Genomic DNA, 21,723 nt, shown 5'->3' with positions numbered 1-21,723 from the left:
GTAGAAGCCAGATGTATCCTCGTGAAGGCGTAAGATTAAAGGAAAGGCAGTAATTAAAATAGTCTTCGAACGCTTTCTCATGTTTATAATTAAAATAGTCACCTGCTTCTCATAAGTGAAAAGTAAAAGAACCCAAGGGCAAAAATAAAGTCTCTGATCCTTTCTGCTGTAGCAATGGTACCTTGGTCCCCATTCTCTCCTTTTCCATTCCCCAGTCTTGCTCCTGTATTACCCCTTCTTTTCTCCTCATTTGCCTATCAGCTCCCTCTGGTTTCCCTCCTCCTTCTCTTTCTCCCATGGTCCACTCTCCTCCCCTATCAGATTCCTTCTTCTTCAGCCCTCCACCTTTTTAACCTATCACCTCCCAGCTTCTCACTTCATTCCCCCTCTCCCACCCACCTATCTTCACCTCACCTGGCTTCACCTTTCACCTGCCAGTTTGCACTCCTTCCCTCACCTTCTTATTCTGGCCTTTTGCCCCTTTCTTTCTAGTTCTGATGAAGGGTCTTGTCCCAAAATAGTGATTTTTTATTTGTTTGCACAGACACTGCATGACCCGTTTGAGTTTCTCCAGAATTTGGTGCGCGCGACAGCGGTGTATGGGGTTGTGTTTCCAGGAAAAATGAATTTTGGAAACAAAGAACAGTTACTACTATGTTGTACTTAGTGCAACAACCCAGGGATGTATCTATATCTGTAAATATTAATAATGATTGTATTGATTACTTTATATTCCAGTATCACTTTAAAAGATAAATATCATTATTTATTACTTGATGTTAAATAGCTTCTTCAACGAAATCAAAGGATGCAATGGACTGATTTTCTGGATTATTATTACAATAAACATGATTGGAGGATATAACTCATGCTAAGAGAATTTAATAACATGTCACCTATTCTTCCAAGGGCAAACGTGGAAGCTGTTCTTACTTCAGAGCTTGTTTTTATTATCAGCTACAACATTTTAACCATTGCAAATAGAGATTTAAACCTTCAAGACAATTAAATTGTCTAATGATCCCTAACCATCGAATGTTGTTTGCAAAACTCTCCTACCCTATCAGGTCCTCTTAATGCCTTGAAAACTTTAATCAAATTATTCCTTAATTTTCCAGATTCTAGAGAATCAGTGTGTACTATCTACAAAATGCACTGCAACAACACACCAAAGTTCCTAAGATAGCACCTTCGAGACCCACGACCACTATCATCTAGAAGGACGAAAACAGCAGATACCCGGGAACACCACTTGGAAATCCCCCTCCGAGTCACTCAACATCCTGACTTGGAAACATATCACAGTACCACAGTTTCTTTGTTGTCGCTGGGTCAAGATCATGGAATTCCCTCCCTAACGGCACTATGTGTGTACCTACACCTCGGGAACTGTAGAGGTTCAAGAAGACAGCTCATCACTGGCTCACAGACTGGCAGGCACTCAGTGAGCCACATGGAGAGGATATTGATGGGCTCACAGAGTGCATCACTGATTACATCAACTTCTGTGTGGACTGCAATGTTCTGACAAGAACTGTCCTTTGTTATTCAAATAACAAGCCATGGGTGACAAAGATATTAAGGACATCCTGAACGCTAAAAAGAGGGTGTTTAGAGATGGAAATAGGGAGGAGCTGAGGGCAACACGGAGGGACCTGAAAGCCAGGACCAGGGAGGCTAAAGACAGGTACAGGAGGAAGCTTGAGTGGAAACTCCAGCTGAACAACATGAGAGAGGTCTGGAGGGGGATGAGGACCATCATTGGGTTCTGGCAAACTAGCAACAGAGGAGCTGAAGGCAGTGTGGACGGGGCCAATGAACTTAACCTGTTCTTTAACAGATTGGACATTGTGGCCCCTGCCCATCCCCCACATGAGCCATCTGTTGTCGGCCCCCAACCAACACGTATTCCACTCTCCCCTCCTACCCATCCTCACAGTCCCCCACCCTGCTCTCTTGACTCTACCCCTTCCCCACATGAAACCACCACGGTGGGCTTCACAGCTGAACAGGTGAGAAGACAGCTGAAATGTCTCAACCCAAGCAAGGCTGCAGGACCGGATGGTGTCAGTACCAGGGTGCTCAAAGCCTGTGCCCCTCAGCTATGTGGAGTACTTCGCCATGTATTCAACCTGAGCCTGAGGCTCCGAAGGACTCCTGTACTGTGGAAGACGTCCTGCCTCGTCCCTGTGCCGAAGACGCCGTGCCCCAGCGGCCTCAATGACTACAGACCGGAGGCATTGACCTCCCACATCATGAAGACCCTGGAGAGACTAGTTCTGGAGCTGCTCTGGCCTATGGTCAGGCCACACTTAGATCCCCTCCAGTTCGCTTACCAGCCCCAACTAGGAGTTGAGGATGCCATCGTCTTCCTGCTGAACCGTGTCTACGCCCACCTGGACAAGCCAGCGAGCACTGTGAGGGTCATGTTTTTTGACTTCTCCAGTGCGTTCAACACCATCCGCCCTGCTCTGCTGGGGAAGAAGCTGACAGCTATGCAGGTGGATGCTTTCCTGGTGTCATGGATTCTTGATTACCTGACTGGCAGACCACAGTACATGTGCTTGCAACACTGTGTGTCCGACAGAGTGATCAGCAGCACTGGGGCTCCACAGGGGACTGTCTTGTCTCCCTTTCTCTTCACCATTTACACATCGGACTTCAACTACTGCACAGAGTCTTATCATCTTCAGAAGTTTTCAGATGACCCTGCCATAGTTGGATGCATCAGCAAGGGAGATGAGGCTGAGTACAGGGCTATGGTAGGAAACTTTGTCACATGGTGTGAACAGAATTATCTGCAGCTTAATGTGAAAAAGACTAAGGAGCTGGTGGTAGACCTGAGGAGAGCTAAGGTACCAGTGACCCCTGTTTCCATCCAGGGGGTCAGTGTGAACATGGTGGAGGATTACAAATACCTGGGGATACGAAATGACAATAAACTGGACTGGTCAAAGAACACTAAGGCTGTCTACAAGAAGGGTCAGAGCTGTCTCTATTTCCTGAGGAGACTGAGGTCCTTTAACATCTGCCGGATGATGCTGAGGATGTTCTATGAGTCTGTGGTGGCCAGTGCTATCATGTTTGCTGTTGTGTGCTAGGGCAGCAGGCTGAGGGTAGCAGACACCAACAGAATCAACAAACTCATTCGTACGGCCAGTGACGTTATGGGGATGGAACTGGACTCTCTCACGGTGGTGTCTGAAAAGAGGATGCTGTCTAAGTTGCATGCCATCTTGGACAATGTCTCCCATCCACTACATAATGTACTGGGTGGGCACAGGAGTACATTCAGCCAGAGACTCATTTCACTGAGATGCAACACAGAGCGTCATAGGAAGTCATTCCTGCCTGTGGCCATCAAACTTTACAGCTCCTCCCTTGGAGGGTCAGACACCCTGAGCCAATAGGCTGGTCCTGGACTTATTTCCTGGCATAATTTACATATTACTATTTAACTATTTATGGTTTTATTACTATTTATTATTTATGGTGCAACTGTAACAAAAACCGATTTCCCCCGGGATCAATAAAGTATGACTAAGACTATGACTATCACCACCTTCTCAAGGGTAACCAGGGATGGGCAATAAATGCTGGCTTAGCTGGCGACACCCACATCCCCTAAATTAATTTTAAAAAATCCTAACTCATGCTCTACCCTTGGAGTTCAAGTTTTATTCTTTTGAGTGTTCTCTCCATGCTTTCCAAAACTAATGTATACTTTTCCAAGTTTGCTGCCCAGAATTCCTCACAGTATTTCTGCTGTTACGAAGCTAAGAATATGAAAGGTGTTGCATCACATCTACATCCAGTCTGCTGGATCTGCCGGAGCACTGTGGCACAGAAATAGGCCCTTTGGCCCAAATAGTTCATACTGAACTGTTGTTCTGCCTAGTGCCATCAACCCGCCACCTGGACGACAGACTCCCATATCCCTCCCATCCATGCATTTGTCCAAATTTCTCTTGTCTCCACTTCTGCTGGCAGCCCGTTCCACACTTGCACCATTCTCTGCACGGAGGAATTCCTCCAAAGTTTCCCTCTAAATATTTCACCTTTCAGTTTTACTCTATGACCTCTAGTTCTAGTTTTGCTGAGTGAAAAATGTTTGCTTGCATTTACCCAATCTACCGCCTACATCTGTTAATTTTCTATACCTCTATCAAATCTCTCCTCATTTTCCTGCACTCCAAGGAATAAGGTCCAAAGCTATTTAACCTTTCCCCATAACTCAGGTCGTTAAAGTCCTGGCAGCATCCTTGTAAATTTTCTCTGCACTCTTTTAATCTTATTGATACCTCTCTGGTAGGTATGTGATCAGAACTGCACACAATACACCAATTTAGGTCTCACTAACATCTTATACAATTTCAGCATAACATCCCAACTCCTGTACTCAGTACCATAGAACCATAGAACATTACAGCACAGAAACAGGCCTTTTGGCCCTTCTTGGCTGTGCCGAAACATTTTTCTGCCTAGTCCCACTGACCTGCACCTGACCATATCCTTCCATACACCTCTCATCCATGTACCTGTCCAAGTTTTTCTTAAATGTTAAAAGAGAGCCCGCATTTACCACTTCATCTGGCAGCTCATTCCACACTCCCACCACTCTCTGTGTGAAGAAGCCCCCCCAATGTTCCCTTTAAACTTTTCTCCCTTCACCCTTAACCCATGTCCTCTGGGTTTTTTTTCCTCCCCTAGCCTCAGTGGAAAAAGCCTGCTTGCACTCACTCTATCTGTACCCATCATAATTTTATTATACCTCTATCAAATCTCCCCTCATTCTTCTACGCTCCAGGGAATAAAGTCCTAACCTATTCAACCTTTCTCTGTAACTGAGTTTCTCAAGTCCTGGCAGCATCCTTGTAAACCTTCTCTGCACTCTTTCAACTTTATTAATATCCTTCCTGTAATTTGGTGACCAAAACTGTACACAATACTCCAGATTCGGCCTCACCAATACCTTATACAACCTCACCATAACATTCCAACTCTTATACTCAATACTTTGATTTATGGCCAATGTATCAAAAGTTCTCCTTACGACCCTATCTATCTGTGACACCACTTTCAAGGAATTACGGATTTGTATTTTCAGATCGCTCTGTCCTACCGCATTCCTCAGTGCCCTACCGTTTACTGCGTAAGGCCTCCCAAAGTGCAACACTTCACACCACAACTGCACACAACACTCAAATTACTGCTACTCTTGCCTTCAAATTTTGAGGTAAGCTTACAGAATTCTACAAGACACTTATGGCGTAGTTAGTGAGACATTATTTTCACTGATTGGGCACTCTTGGACAGAGTGCACAAGGTTATTATTGTATTCTTACTCTCCCTTCCTCCAAGTATGATGAAAAGAAGTGCCTCTCATCTCTTCTGGGAAGACAGCATTGCGTGCAAACACAGCAGCCTCTCGAGGGCCAACCAAAGGTGCTTTTTCCCTTTGTAAAATCTGTTTTTATGATCCAAGGACAATTCTACTCCAAGAAGATTGGGTACTGCCGGTCTACTCAATCAGTGAACTGCTCGTTGAATAGAGCAGCTGGACTGGTGATGGCGGTGGAGCCGATCGAGGTGTTGAAGAGGCTGCTGAGGCTGGGATGGTGGAGAAGGAGCTGGGATATCCAAGGGGCCAGTTGAGGTGCCGAAGGAGCCATTTGGGATATTGGAGGAGCCCACGATGTGTCGGAGTATCCAGTTTGGGTGTGGGGGAACTGACCTGGCTGCAGACTGTGTTGCTGCCTGCTACTTGGAAGCATCCGAGTTGGTGCAGTACAACCGTGGGAAACTGTCTCGGACATTTCACTTGCAATTGCAAGACTCTGTCGGACAGCGATAATGAGAGTTGCTGCAGGCCTGCTACCCTTGTCTGGTGGAGGGTCAGTCGACATGGAAGTTGTGTAGCCTCAGCTGTAGCAAATCTAGGCTGCCAGCCTCAGGCTTGCCTGCTGCTGCAGACCAGGTGAGGGATGTGTAAGCTCTACAGTGTGGTTGAGCTCGGCTGGAGTCTGGCCTCTCCCGTCGGTGCTGCCCTGTTGTGTCTGAGTGGTGGAATGACAGGGCGATTGTATATGGCTGCACACTGCTAGGAGACTGTACCATCGATTGCTGGACATTGTCGCTTAGGGTCTTAGGTTAAATATGTTCTTTTTTGAGTGAATATGCTTCTCTACTTGATATTTTGAATTATGTTACTTATTATAGGTTTTCTGTGTTTCTATTATTTTTGAATGCTTTGCACTCGGCTCCAGAGGAACGTCATCTCGTTCAGCTGTATCTATGTATGGTTTCAATGATAATTGAACTTGATTTGATTTGAGTTCTCAAACTGAGCAAGCAAATAGGATTAATGTACACGGACAAAAATGTCGGGTTGGACTTAGAGGACCAAAAGTTTTGTTTCTGTACTATCCTATGGCTCTATGGCTTTCCAAGACCAACAGAAGCTAAAATTTCAAACTATCTTGTGCAGTTGTTGGTAGATCGAAAGTTAATTTAATATCTGAATTTGATAGATGGCTGTTTATGAACATTAATCTGAGATTTGGGATAAATGCATGTGGACAGCCATGAAATGTCATAACAGCCTGATACGGCCAAATAGTTCACATTCTGTTCTGAAGTTCCTAAGTGACAGGTGAAAACACAGTGCTCTATAATTGCCTGTGGCCATATCTTCAACCCTCTCCACATTTCTGTTCACTAAGAATAGTTGCCAAAACAACTTGATTTGTGTTAATTCAATGTAATTCCTTCCAAAGGGAGCTGAGTTTCCTCATAAGAGATGGGAACCTAGCAACTGTAAGGGGCAGTGAGTACCCATAATGATTGACATTAACTTGATTTTGCTTGAAACTTAAAGAAGGCTTCTTTCTAAATTAAAGATTAGTTTTATTTGTCACATGCACCATGAAACATACAGTGAAATGTGTTTTTTGCATCATATCAGCAAGGATTGAGCTGGGCAAATGTTGCCATGCTTCCAGTGAAAAATAGCATGCCTAAACTTACCAACTCTTATTGTAACTCTTTAGTATGTAGGAGATTTTATTCTTGAGGGATCATATTACTGAAAGGATAGCAGACACAGCCTCCTTTCTGTTTAGCTCAGATAAGCCAGAAGAGACCAGCAGGACTCTATCTTGGCCATTTTCCAATCTCAGTAATCAAAGTAAAAGACCCAGTTTATCAACCAACCCTGAATGTAAAATAAGCATTTGCAGTTGATGACCATAAGTATGCATGCACTGTTAATGTGAATATATTATAGACCACACGTCACAGCGTCAGTGACTGCAGTTCAAACCTGAACTCTGGTGCTGTCTGTGTGGAGTTTGCATGTTCCCTCTGAGACAGCGGGGGTTCACCTGGGTGCTCCAGTTTCCTCCCATATCTCAATGACTATACTGTACGTATTGAGTATCTTCCCATTAAGTCAAGTTGAAAGCTGGAGTCTGTGGACAATAAATTTACTTACAGTACTTCTCCGGTTCTGGTCCTTTAACTGGGAACTTCCATTTTAACTGTATGCATTCAATGCTTAACCTCATTTTCCGCTTTGACAGATTACGATACCACATCTCTCCACCCCGCCCCCACATCTTATTTATCGTTTCTAATTTTTCTTTGTAAATTTTGTGAACGGTCCTTTTAATTCTCTACTTATGCCTGTAATTTATAGTAAATTTATAACTGTGCTCTGTACTGTTGCTGCAAAACAAGAAACTTCACAAAATTTAATTCAGTGATAAAAATATGATCCTGAAAGCTACAGTTGTGTGTTCCTCACATGCGAGTGGAATTAGTTATTGTAAACTAGCACTAATGAAGGTCTGTGCCAGGAAAAAACGGGGGAAGGACTCAGCATCTATAAATTACTGGAAAATAAATTGGGGATGGCTGTGATTGATGGGAGCATTCTGAGAGCCCACACAGACATGACGGACCAAATGGCCTCTTTGATAACATGAAAATAGAAGTATATAAAAACATGACAATATAAAGAACTGTCCGTGAGAAATTGAAAACAGTTTAAGGTCATCGTCATGCTTCACAAATTCTGCATGGCAAGTCAAATTAGGTCGGTCAGTCTTTACAGCTTAAAGCTAGCTGTGCTACAAAAGAGCATCTTGAGAGGAACTGTCAGGTAAGCATGATCATACCATTGCACAGTTCTCCTCTTATAAAATGGCTCTGGAAGTCTTCATCTGATTTCTGCAACAAACAGATACAAATTCATCGAGTGCTATACAGCCTTTGAAGTGAAGAAATGCTTAGTAGTTCAGGCTGGAATGAGCACATGTATGGGTAATCAGTAATCCCAGATGCCGCAGCCTTGTTCTAGGAATAATCCTGAGCTGAAAGGATTTGCCGCATCAAGTTTGCTGCAGTGAAAAGTCTGTAAGATACGCTTCACATAGACACAGCGGAATCACTCCATCCATGCAGAACTGATGTTGATGTCAAAAGTATCGATTAATCACAAGTCAGCAATTATCAAAATCTTACTAAAAAAATAAGAAATCAAATGGTGCGGCTCCTTTGAGCTGTAGAGGCAAGAGTTTTGAACATTTGTTCATAATGCCTAACGTGTGAAGGGCACACAAGGGCAACTTCCAGAGTTCAAAGGAACAATTTAGAAATAATAAATAAACTGAGAGGTGGGGAGAGGAATGTGTCAAAGATGAAAATGGGGTTAAGGATTAAAGTGCATGCAATTAAAATAGAAGTTCCCACTTTCAGGATCTGACAGGGTGGCTGACGGATCACTGGAGCTGGAGAGAGAAGTACATTTATCTTCTGCAGAATGCCAGCCTTCAATATGAATTAATGGGACAGCACTGGATTTAAAAAAATCATGGGTAAAGGCTAGAAAGCAACTTCATCTGCTGCCTGGAACTAGCTGCCTAGTACATTTCCAGAAGGTATCCCGCTAGCTGGATTTAACAGGACCGGCATAATATTGGAGCTGAGAAGAGCAATTTGTCAATGTCATCTTGATCTAACAGGACTGATGCTTTTTTTTCGCAGCTCTGGTGCTCCCGGATGCATGAGTGCGGAGTCTTGCTGGAGCTTAGCTGCATCACCCAGTCTTATCGTACACCTTCGGCGATAAGTACTCTGTACTCTATTGCCGCATGCAGATTAACATGGAATTGAAATTCGTTATAAAGACAATGGCAGTATGTTAAATTTATGTAACAGGGCAGCAAACAGCACCTCTCATTCTCCCTGAATGACAAAGGCTGTTGGAGAGTTTTGCACAAAATAGTCTGCATAAGCATCAATGGATGAAAAATAATATTAAACTCTACCCTACACATAAATGCATATATATATCGAGAGAGAGAGAGATAGAGAGACAGAGGGAGAGAGAGAGCGAGACAGACAGACAGACAGAGACAGAGAGAGAGCGACACACACACACACACACACACACACACACACACGCACACACACACACACACACACACGCACACACAGTTGGAGCCTTGCTGCAAACAGTGATTTAACTGATACACTGACTAGACAGAAATGCAATGAAGGATGTAAAATCTCAATTTAATGCCTAACATCACAAGGGATGATTTCCAGTTCAAAGCTGTGCTTTAGAATGGAAAAAATACATTTCCAAAAATGCAGGGACAATTTTTAAGTCAACTCTACAGTGAGATCTTGGACAGACCACTTTCAAAGGTAGTCAGAGTATTCTTTAAAAAGAGATTCAACTTAAGTTTTCACTGTAGAATCAAAGGGGCAAAGGAATTGGGGTATTATTTTTAGGGCACTGTGAAGAGTATAAATTTATTATAAAATTGCAGAAATAAATCAATAAATCAGAATCAGAATCAGGTTTATTATCACCGGCATGTGATATGAAATTTGTTAAGTTAGCAGCAGCAGTTCAATGCAATACATAATATAGAAGACAAAATAATAATAATAAGTAAATCAATTACAGTATACGTAAATTGAATAGATGAAAAATGTGCAAAAAACAGAAACACTGTATATTACAAAAAGTGAGGTAGTGCCCAAGGGTTCAATGTCCATTTAGGAATCCGATGGCAGAGGGGAAGAAGCTGTTCCTGAATCGCGGAGTATGTGCCTTCAGGCTTCTGTACCTCCTACTTGATGGTAACAGTGAGAAAAGGACATGCCCTGGGTGCTGCCTTTCTGAGACACCGCTCCCTGAAGGTGTCCTGGGTACTTTGTAGGCTAGTACTCAAGATGGAGCTGACTAGATTTACAACCATCTGCAGCTTCTTTTGGTCCTGTGCAGTAGCCCCTCCATACCAGTGATGCAGCCTGTCAGAATGCTCTCCACGGTACACCTATAGAAGTTTTAGAGTGTATTTGTTGACATGCCAAATCCCTTCAAACTCCTAATAAAGTATAGCCACTGTCTTGCCTTCATTGACATGTTAGAACCAGGTTAGATCCTCAGAGATCTTGACACCCAGGAACTTGAAACTGCTCACTCTCTCCACTTCTGATCTCTCTATGACGATTGGTATGTGTTCCTATGTCTTACCCTTCCTGAAGTCCACAATCAGCTCTTTTGTCTTAGTGACGTTGAGTGCCAGGTTGTTGCTGCGGGACCACTCCATTAGTTGGCATATCTCACTCCTGTACGTCCTCCTGTCACCACCTGAGGTTCTACCAACAATGGCTGTATCATCAACAAGTTTATAGATGGTATTTGAGCTATGCCGAGCCACACAGTCATGTGGATATAGAGTAGAGCAGTGGGCTAAGCACACACCCCTGAAGTGCGCCAGTGCTGATTGTCAGTGAGGAGGGTATGTAATCACCAATCCGCACAGATTGTCATCTTCCAGTTAGCAAATTGAGGATCCAATTGCAGGGAGCAGCTGTACTTTATTAGGAGTTTGAAGAAATTTGGCATGTCAACAAATATACTCTAAAACTTCTATAGTTTTTGTGAAGTCGTGGAGCGCATTTTGACAGGCTGCATCACTGTCTGGTATGGAGGGGCTACTGCACAGGACCAAAAGAAGCTGCAGAAGGTTGTAAATCTAGTCAGCTCCAACTTGGGTACTAGCCTACAAAGAACCCAGGACATCTTTAGGGAGCAGTGTCTCAGAAAGGCAGCATCCATTATTAAAGACCTACAGCACCCAGGGTATGCCAATTTCTCACTGTTACCATTAGGAAGGAGGTACAGAAGCCTGAAGGCACACACTCAGTGATTCAGAAACAGCTTCTTACCCTCCATCATCCAATTCCTAAATGGATATTGAATCTTTGGACACTACCTCACTTTTAAAAAAATATACAGTATATCTGTTTTTGCACGTTTTAAAAAATCTATTCAATATACATAATTGATTTACTTGTTTATTTATTATTACTTTTATTTCATTGATTTTTTTTTCTCTGCTAGATTATGTATTGCATTGAACTGCTGCTGTTAAGTTAACAAATTTCACGTCGCATGCCAGTTATAATAAACCTGATTGATTCTGATGTCTCAAAAATAAGAGATTTTTTTTCAGATATTGGTCCTGTCTAAGTAATCATTTATTAATGCTACATACATGGAATTTGCTTGTCATGTTATGAGTTTACTTAAGCCTGCTTTAATTCTGCTGACTGTATTGTGTAATAATGTAGCCAGTTCCACATATCATGTTTACCAATGTTAGGATGATATCCCCTCAATTTATACTTGTATCTTCCTTCAGAATCAAATGAAAAATTATTTACTGGTGTTAGTGTGGCAAGGGAACAGAAAATTCTATCAGCAGAGAAGAACGGGGCAAAGCATTGGCACATGTGATACCTGCTTTACCCTTCTACATAAATACTATAGTAGTGCTAGATAGTTTGTGAACCCTGTAGAATTTTCTCTATTTCTGCATAATCCTCCCGGGAGGCAGGGAGAAGATGGCGGCGCGACGGCAGCGCGCACGGCCACTTCGGTGAATGATATCTGTAATCTGTCAAGTAGGGGACCGTGCACAATTCTGATTTGATGGAGACAGATGTGAGAGCACAGCGGAACATCTGGAAAACTTCTGAAATACCTGCTTCGCTGCCGCTGTTACTGTGTGGTAACTGGAATCTCTGGAGCTGAAGGCCCCGAAATCCTCGGCTTTGCGTGTTTCAGCGGCTGAGGCCAGGTCGAAGGCGCTCGGCAGAGGATGGCGCTCGGGAGGCTGTATCGGAGGGGCTGGTCGGAAGCTCGAAGTTTTCGGACGGGATGGACTCAAGTGTCGGCTGGGGTCGACTGCTTCCAAGGTATCGACAAGTTGACAGTGCCTAGAGGTTTATGGCAGGGAGTTCCTTCCTTTTGCTGCCTGCTATCGGGGACTTGGGAGTCGTCTGACTCGGGACTTTGAGACTTTTTTTACTGTGCCCATGGTCTGTTCTTTATCAAATTATGGTATTGTTTTGCACTGCCGTAACTATATGTTATAATTATGTGGTTCAGTCAGTGTTAGTCTTTGGTCTGTCTTGTTTTCTGGAGAAACATTGTATCATTTCTTAATGCATGTATGCATTTCTATATGACAATAAAAGAGGACTGAGTGTTCTCATACTCTAAATATGGCCTAAAATGTGATCAGATCTTCACGCTAGTCCTAAAACTAGACAAAGAGAACCCATTAAATAAATAACACCAAAACATTATACTTGTTCATTTATTTATTGAGAAAAATGATCCAATATTACAATGTATTTGTTGGAACAAGTATGTGACCCTTTGCTTTCAGTAACGGGTGTGACCCTCTTGTACCACAATAACGTCACCCATCTAGTAACTGTTGATTAGTCCTGCACATCGGCTTGGAGGAACTTTAGGCCATTTCTCCTCACAAAACTGCATTAACTGTGGGATGTTGGTGAGCTTCCTTACATGAAATGCTTGCTTCAGGTCCTTCCACAACATTTCTATAGGACTAAAGTCAGGAATTTGACGTGGTCATTCCAAGACACGATTTTTTTTTCTTTTTAAACCATTCTGTTGTTGATTTACTCTTGTCTTTTGGATCATTGTCTTGTTGCATTATCCAACTTGTATTAAGCTTCAAGTGACGACCTGCTGTCCTGAGATTGTCTTGATACAATTTTGAATTTGTATCTCTCACCAATTGCAAACAGCAAGGCAGCTCCAAACCATGATGCTCTTTCCACCATGCTTCACAGTTGGGGTGAGATTTTGATGTTGGTGTGCAGTGCCCTTTTTCTTCCAAACACAGCAATGTGCATTTCGACCAAAAAGTTCAACTTTTGTCTCATCTGTCCACAGAACATTGTCCCAGAAGCGTTGTGGAACATCCAGGTAGTCTTTTGCAAAGTTGAGATGTGCAGCAATTTTTTTTTTTTGGAGAACAGTGGCTTCCTCCATGAACACCATTTTTGTTCAGTGTTTTTGTTATAGTGGATACATGAACAGAGACTTTAGCAAGTTCTAGAAATTTCCACAGGTCTTTTTCTGTTACCCTTGGGTTCTTTTTCACCTTCTTCAATATTGCACGGTGCACTCTTCGTGTGATCTTTGCAGGATGCCCACTCCTATGGAGAGCAGCAACAATACTGAGTTTCCTGCACTTGTAGACAATTTCTCTTATTGTGGACTGATGAACACCCAAATCTTTGGAAATGCTTTTGTAGCCTTTTCCAGCTTTATGCATCTCTACAATTCTTCTTCTAAGATCTTCTGAAAGTTGTTTTGATCGAGGCATGGTGCACATAAACAGATCTTTCTTGAGAAGAGCAGACTCTGTCAGTAACTTTACTTTGTGTGTCTTTTTTATAGGGCAGGCCACCTCTACAACCCACACCTCCAATCTCATCACATTGATTGGAACATTAGACTCTAAACAGCTTTTGTAGAAAGCATTACCATAGAGGATCACATACTTTTTCCAACATAAACATGCAATATTGGATCATTTTTCTCAATAAATAAATGAACAAGTATAAAGTTTTTTTGTGTTATTTATTTAATTGGGTTCTCTTTATCTAGTTTTAGGACTTATGTGAAGTTCTGACCACATTTTAGGTCATATTTATGCAGAAACAGAGAAAATTCTACAGGATTCACAAACTTTCTAGCACCACTGTACATGTAATGACTTTATTGATTTCAGAAGAAAGCTGCAGAGGGTTGTAAATCTAGTCAGCTCCAACTTGGGTACTAGCCCTCAAAGTACGCAGGACATCTTCAGGGAGCGGTGTCTCAGAAAGGCAGCATCCATTATTAAGGCCCTCCAGCGCCCAGGGCATGCCCTTTTCTCACTGTTACCATCAGGTAGGAAGTACAGAAGCCTGAAGGCACACACTCAGCGATTCAGGAACAGCTTCTTCCCCTCTGCCATCCGATTCCTTAATGGGCATTGAAAGCTTGGACACTACCTCACCTTTTTTAGTATACAGTATTCCTGTTTTTGCACGATTTTTAATCTATTCAATATACATATACCACAATTTATTTATTTATTTTTCCTTCTATATTATGTGTTGCATTGAACTGCTGCTGCTAAGTCAACAAATTTCACGTCACATGCTGGTAATAATAAACCTGATTCTGATTCTGATATCAGCACAGCCTTGGCTCCCCTGAAAGGGCTGTCAGAGCAAACAATGAAATATAAATTGCAGATTTGTTTGTTTCTTTTAATACTGAACACAGCTAAATAATTACCTATTTTAAATTATCAATGGATCGGGATGTATGCCTAATACATTCTTATGACTGAATTACTGTAGGCATTATTGTAATTTTTCCGAATACAACCACTGACCCATTGCGACGGCACAGGATCGAAATAAGCTGCAGGGACTTGAAAAGTTAGCCAGCTCCATCATGGGCATTAGCCTCTGTATATACAGGGTATATTCAAGGAGCAATGCCTCAGAAAAGGAGCATCCATTATTAAGGACCCCCATCAGTGAGGTCATATCTTATTCTCATTGCTACCACCAGGGAGGAGGTACAGAAGCCTGAAGGTACACACTCAACAATTCAGGAACAGCTTCTTCCCCTCTGCCATCCAATTCCTAAATGGACTTTGAACTCATGAACACTACCTCATTACTTTTTTATTTCTATTTTTGCACTATTTATTTAATTTAACTATATAGATATATTTACTGTATTTCACAGTTTTTTATTATTATGTATTGCATTGTACTGCTGCTGCAAAGACAACAAATTTCACGACATTTGCCAGTGATATTAAACCTGACCCATTTCAAATAAATCTTTAACAACAGTTTGAATTTCTGATTGCTATCTATTACAAGGCACAACAGGGATCTATCAGAGAAGTGCTGCCTCATATCTATCAGACGTTGAAGATATATCTTGGCGCAAGTCAAATTTTATTTCAATATAAGTGATGGAGCTTCACAAATCTCTCAATTTCAAAGGATTTCTTTTACTTGGATAGTATATCATCCATCTTGGGGAACACAGAATCCCCGAAATGGATGACGTTCTATCCAAGTAAAAGATTAACTCCTCAGCAAGAGAAAGGAAACTGGTGATGGAAGAAAACAAATAGGGAATTGTCATATCTAAGTAATTTATCAGAGGCGATCGAGTTGTAACTGAAAGATTCCTCTATTACAAGTTAAATCCCACTGTATTAATCTTGGCAATGTAATCAGGAGTGTTTAATTTGTGTGTTGTTGCACATTCAAACCACCGTGCCTAAAACACCATTGAATAAAAGAGCAAAACGATTTGAATCAGTACACGAAGACAATATAAATACACAGAAGTTTGATATATAAAAACACACATGGACTGGCAATTATACTTTGCCAGATAGTGGACCCCAATCATTTTCAATTATTTCTGTTTAGTTGATTCTTTACCTTTGTTTAAACACATGGGTCCTGCCTAATATATGATTTTTTTCCCCTCTCTGCTGCTGGCATTTGATGAGGCTCTAAAGAAAATGACACTTTCCCTTCAAGTTACATTAGTAACTGGAGGGAACATAACACTTTTAACATCTGCAGGTTTCATTTGATGAAATGCAGAGACTTTTTTTTAAGGACAAAATGCAAAGTGGAGGGCAGCTGCTCAGACCTTTCCACAGGCATAGGTCCACGTTAATCTCTGAACGTACCCTGGACATACGAGACTAATAATTCATTCTGCACTGTTGCCATTATTTTTGTTCCTGTCATTTGTGCAAGCCATCAAAATCGAGGAAGCAAGCGAACCATTAATTTCACATAATAGTGTTGTCTAAAATGAACCCATAATAATTAGCAAAGCATTAAAAATAGTTAATAAGTACAGCTCTATAGTTAGATTTGTGTCACTGCAGCAGGCGTAATCAGCTATCCAAAGCTATGTGCTTTGTGAAAGCCTCATGCCTGCAGGGAGACGCACACTGGACAAATCAGTTACCTTTTTTTACTGAGATGGAATGTTCGAGAAGAAACACAGTTTGTTTCCAGTGAGTTTTGGTGCTTCTTGGACCAGTGGAGAACATCACCTGGAACCCAAAGTACAAAGGTATCTGATGAAAGGCATTATTTCTGAAGAAGCAGCACACTCACCCTTGCGCATAAACAGCACCCAATACAAATAGACATGAAGAATATAATGACCAGATCTGATAAAGAACCTTTGTATAAATTCCAAGGGTGTAAAGAAAAGATTAGCTTTATTTGTCACATGTACATAGAAACACACAGTGAAATGCATCAGACATAAAGTTGCTGGTGAACGCAGCGGGCCAGGCAGTCGACTGTACCTCTTCCTAGAGATGCTGCCTTGCCTGCTGCGTTCACCAGCAACTTTTATGTGTGTTGCTTGAAATTCCAGCATCTGCAGATTTCCTTGTGTTTGCGTGAAGTGCATCACTTGAGCCAAATCACATCGGCAAGGATTGTGCTGGGAAGCTCGCAAGTGTCAGCATGCTTCTGATGATAACACAGCATGCCACAGCTCACTAACGGTAATCTTATGTCTTTGGAACATGGGAGGAAACTGGAACACTCGGAGGAAACTCATGCGGTCTTGGGAGGAGAAATATAAGCTCCTGACAGACGGCGGTGGGAAATGAATCCTGATCTAAAAGCCGGCATTGTGAAGCGCTGTACTAACTGCTGTGCTTCTGTGTCATGGGATGAATCTGCAATTCCAACTGTGACAATTGCTTGGTTTTATGTAAAAAAGATATAATCTCCATTCATGCCTCAACATCTTAAAACTAAAAAAAAAGGAAGAGAAATAGTCAACATAAGAGATTCTACAGATGCTGAAAATCCAGAGCAACACACACAAAAATGCTGGAAGGACTCAGCAGGTCAGGCAGCATCTATCTAACTCGTAGATAAGATAGAGGCAGGGAAGTTGTTTCCACTAGTAGGTGAGGCTAAAACTAGGGGACATTGCCTCAAGGTTCAGGGGAGTAGATTTAGGACAGAGATGAGGAGGAACTGCTTTTCCTAGAGAGTGGTGAATCTATGGGATTCTCTGCCCAATGTAGCAGTGGAGGTCACCTCAGTAAATATATTTAAGACAAGGTTGGATAGATTTTTGCATAGTAGGGGAATTAAGGGTTATAGGGAAAAGGCAGGTAGGTGGAGATGAGTCCATGGCCAAATCAGCTATGATCTTATTGAACGGCAGGGCAGGCTCGACAGGCCAGAAGGCCGACTCTGCTCCTATTTACACAAAATGCTCTGCAGATGCAGGTCCTGACGAAGGATTCCGGCCCGAAACGTTGACTGATCGTTTCCACGGATGCCGCCTGACCTGCTGAGTTCCTCCTGCGTGTTGTGAGTGCTGCCCTGCTCCTATTTCTTATGTTCTTATTTAATGAATAAACAGTCGACGTTTCAAGCCGAGACTTCATCAGGACGGGAGCAACATCAGTGAAATCATATATTTCTTTGAATGTCCTGCTTTGTGTTTTGAAGCTAAAGAAGTAAAGGGAAAGATGTGGCGATTTCTTTTCAAAGAAGTAAATTATTAGGCATGAAAATACATTGCTTGTAAGGGATGGGGAAGCAGGTTCAATAGTGACTTTCAATGGAGGATTGAACATATGTACTTGGAATGTTAACATATTCAGGACTATAGGGAAAGAATACAGAAGTGAGGCTAATTTAAAGAGTTGGCATAGGAAAAGTATGCTGAATGGCCCCCTTCTGTGCTATATTATACGCTTTCTGGCAAAACAGCTTTGCAATTAAGTAAGCGAGCGTCCTATTCTGTATATGCACTGTGCAGAGAGCCCTGCTGTTGCAAGTCCTTACCTTACTGTTGCAATTCTTCTCAAATGAAATATCAAAGTAGCCAGCAATTGCCTGAAATAAAAGCACAACATAAAATCAAAACAAAATATACTGTATATATAAATGTGCACAATTCGCTGACTAACATGTCAGCAGATGTGAGACATTTGCGGTTTGTTGTTGCTGCCTTTCACATCAAGACTGATTTTGTTATATTATTCCACAGTTGTGACAAATGTTGTAGTGCAGCGTCTTAAAACATTTGTATGACATTTTTACCAATAGGGTAATAAAAGTAGTAGCTCTATAACTCTACAAAATAACATCTTCACAGAGAAATTCTTAGGTCTAACAGCAACCTATGTTGAAATGGCAGCCATAGCATAACAAAACCATTGCTAGACTTATCTCAGTAGCATAAGCAAATTTTGACACCAGATGCAAAAAAAGCCATTTTATTAAGGTGACCAAAAACTTGCTTGAGAAGATAGTCTCAGAGGACCAGCTTAAGAGATTGAACTGCAGTGAGGTTTCGTGAGGAAATTCTAAAACACAGGAGTTATGTGGCAGTAGCCAAGTCGACCAAATTCAAGATTCAAAGATTCAAAAAACTTTATTGTCATTTTAACCGTACATCAGCTCTGCAGGGCAGAATGAGACAGCGTTTCCCAGGAGCAGTGCAATCATAACATAACAAACGCAACACTAAATAAATAAACATAACAATAAATAGTAAAACACAACAGCCACATGTCAGTTAAAATCAAGTTATATGTGTCCAGTGCAAGTTAAAAGTGTCCAAAGCAGAGTCAGGCGGAGCAGCTATTTAGCAGTCTGACTGCCTGTGGGAGTAAGCTGTTTAGTAGCCTTGTGGTTTTAGTCTTGATGCTCCTGTAACGTTTGCCTGATGGCAGAAGAATAAACAGTTCATGGAGAGGGTGTGAGGGGTCTTTAATGATGTACTGTGTCTTCTGGAGGCACCGACTCTGAAAGGGGTCTTGGACAGAAGGTAGGGAGACCCCAATGACCTTCTCTGCTCCCCTAACCACCCTCTGCAAGATTTTTTGTCGACAGCTCTGCAGCTGGAGTACCAGGTTGTGATGCAAAAGGTCAGCACACTCTCAACCACGCCTCTGTAGAATGTAGTGTTACGTACCCCATAACTGGGTTGCCAAACCAGCAGAAATGGACCACTAGTTGGAGTCTGGATTACTAGAAACTAATAAAGTTTTATTAGAGAAATAAGTAACACAGTACTCTAATCATAAGGATATAAATGCAACAGGTTAGCAATGATAAAACACACATGTACACAGAACTAGGGTAATAGGAATCAACCAAACTCTATCGCAGTCTAGGGGTAAAATGTTCAGTGTTAAGTGACGCAGAGTTCAGTTCAGCTTCGTGCAGTTCGCAGTAATCGCTGTTGTGCCGTTGGAGGGGGGGGGGAATGGAAATTTGATTCAAGCAGACCTTTGATGTTCTTTGCAGTTGGCTTTCGGGCGGACCCTTTTATGTCTTCTACCCACTTTCCGGCGGACCCTTTTATGTCTTCTATCCCGCTGTGGTCATGACTGTGACCCCTCCGTTCTGGATACGACCGTTCTTCCGCGGTGAACCCGTCACCCAGGCAAGGGTGGACACACACACCAGGTTCGCACCGATCGCACCTTTTCACCTTGTGAGTCTATGGTCAGTTCCTGCAAACCGGACTTCCAAACTCCTACCAACTTGTGGGCGCACACCGCTCTTCCAGGGTCTCATTATCTCGTGATCTCGTGGTGTGTGCCATGCCTTAGCGAACCTGTTCTTTTTATCCCCCTGCTGGGGTATCGCCTGTCCATCAAACTTCAAACAGTTCAGGTTCAAAGCAACTGGTCTGTCAATATTTTGAATTGTGTTTCTTTTCCGTTATCTCTCTCTCCTTTCTCATTAACATTTTGAACGTTTCTCCATTGTCTCCCTGATCTCTCTCATTAGCATCAATCGTCTGATAACTTGGTTTGTCGTCACAGTAGTTAAAGATGTTAGTGGGGAGTGATGCTTGTTTAAGCTTCCTCAGAAAGTGCAACCATCTGCTGGGCCCGTTTCACAATCCCAGTGGTGTTCCTGGACCAGGTGAGATTGTCCGAGATCTGCACCCCAAGGAACTTGATGTTTTCCACTCTCTCCAGCCGCTGATGCTGAGAGATGTGTGCTCAGGCTGAGACCGTCTGAAATCGACGATCATCTCCTTGGTTTTGGTGACATTAAGCATCAAGTTGTTATCACTGCACCAGCTCTCTGGGTGTTTGACCTCCTCCCTGTACATTGTTTCATCATTTTGCTGATGAGCCCCACCACTGTGGTATCATCAGCAAATTTAATGATCAGGTTCTCCTTGAATCTGGCTGCACAGTCATGTGTTAGCAGTGTAAACAGCAATGGGCTAAGCACACAGCCTTGTGGGGATCCAGTGCTCAGCGTGATGGAGTCAGAGATGTTCCTGCCAACATGGACTGACTGTGGTCTCTCTGTCAAGAAATCCAGAATCCAGCGACACATGGCAGTGTTAAGGCCAAACAGCGACAGTTTCTCCACTAGTCTCTGCGGGATGATGGTATTGAACACTGAACTGAAATCAATGTACAGGATTCTGGCATAAGTGATGGCTGAAAGAAAATAGGGACAAACACAAGAGGTCAAAACTGGAGAAATGGTGCTCCAAAAGAGTGTTTGAGCAAGATCTTTGATCAAAGCCATGTTCAAATTCAGATCAACTTATTTATCACATGTACATCGAAATATATAGTGAAGTACATTGTTTACGTTGACAACCAACATACCCAAGGATATGCGAGAGGGCAGCCCACAAGAGTTGCCACACATTCCGGCATCATGAGAACCCTATTCATTGAGATTTAATTAAAGCAATGGCCGAGACCCAACGATAACAGTCTATCACTCGTAGAGTAATACAACATGGAACTAGGCCCCTAGGCTTAACTCATCCATGCCAACCAAGATTTTTACCTAAGCTAGTCCAATTTGCCCATGTTTCCCTGCATCCCTCTAAACCAGGAGTTCCCAAACTTTTTTCATGCCAGGGATCCCTACCATTAACCAAGAAGTCTGTACTCCCAGGTTGGAAACCCCTGCTCTAAACCCTTCCTATTTATCCAAACGCCTTTTTAAAAAGTCATTGTTGTACCGGCCTCAACTATTTTCTCTGGCTGATCATTCGATATAATGTATCATTTATTTTAATATCTGAATGAGAGAATCATATTTTCGTTCTGAAACAGCAAACTTTTACTTATATGGTGCTGTTAACAACCTTTTGATGACAAAAACTCCTTCGCAGATTGAAGCCCTCTTCAGCTAAAGCCTCTATTACAACTTCAGCAAGCAGTCACTTTGTGTGCAGCTAGACTTGAATAATTAGTCCAAATTATTACTTTGGACCTTATTTCTGATGCAGCAGTCAAGACATTT

The 21,723-nt window shown here is 42.3% G+C and overlaps 1 protein-coding gene across 2 annotated transcripts in view; it reads right to left on the bottom strand.

Annotated features, from left to right (window-relative positions):
- The window catches only part of prmt3 (protein arginine methyltransferase 3), a 287,320-nt gene that overhangs the window by 21,451 nt on the left and 244,146 nt on the right, over positions 1 to 21,723 (bottom strand). For both annotated transcript variants that reach the window (XM_063061730.1, XM_063061729.1), the window contains 2 exons: positions 18,271 to 18,321; positions 16,412 to 16,499 (listed from right to left, as the gene is read on the bottom strand). In XM_063061730.1, coding sequence (XP_062917800.1) covers positions 16,412 to 16,499; positions 18,271 to 18,321 — 139 coding nt within the window. The remainder of the gene's footprint in view (positions 1 to 16,411; positions 16,500 to 18,270; positions 18,322 to 21,723) is intronic.

Source organism: Mobula hypostoma, chromosome 11, assembly GCF_963921235.1.
Source record: "Mobula hypostoma chromosome 11, sMobHyp1.1, whole genome shotgun sequence".
Classification (NCBI taxonomy): Eukaryota; Metazoa; Chordata; class Chondrichthyes; order Myliobatiformes; family Myliobatidae; genus Mobula; species Mobula hypostoma.
The sequence above is the reverse complement of the archived record's forward strand: the minus strand, read 5'-3'. Positions and strand labels throughout refer to the sequence as shown.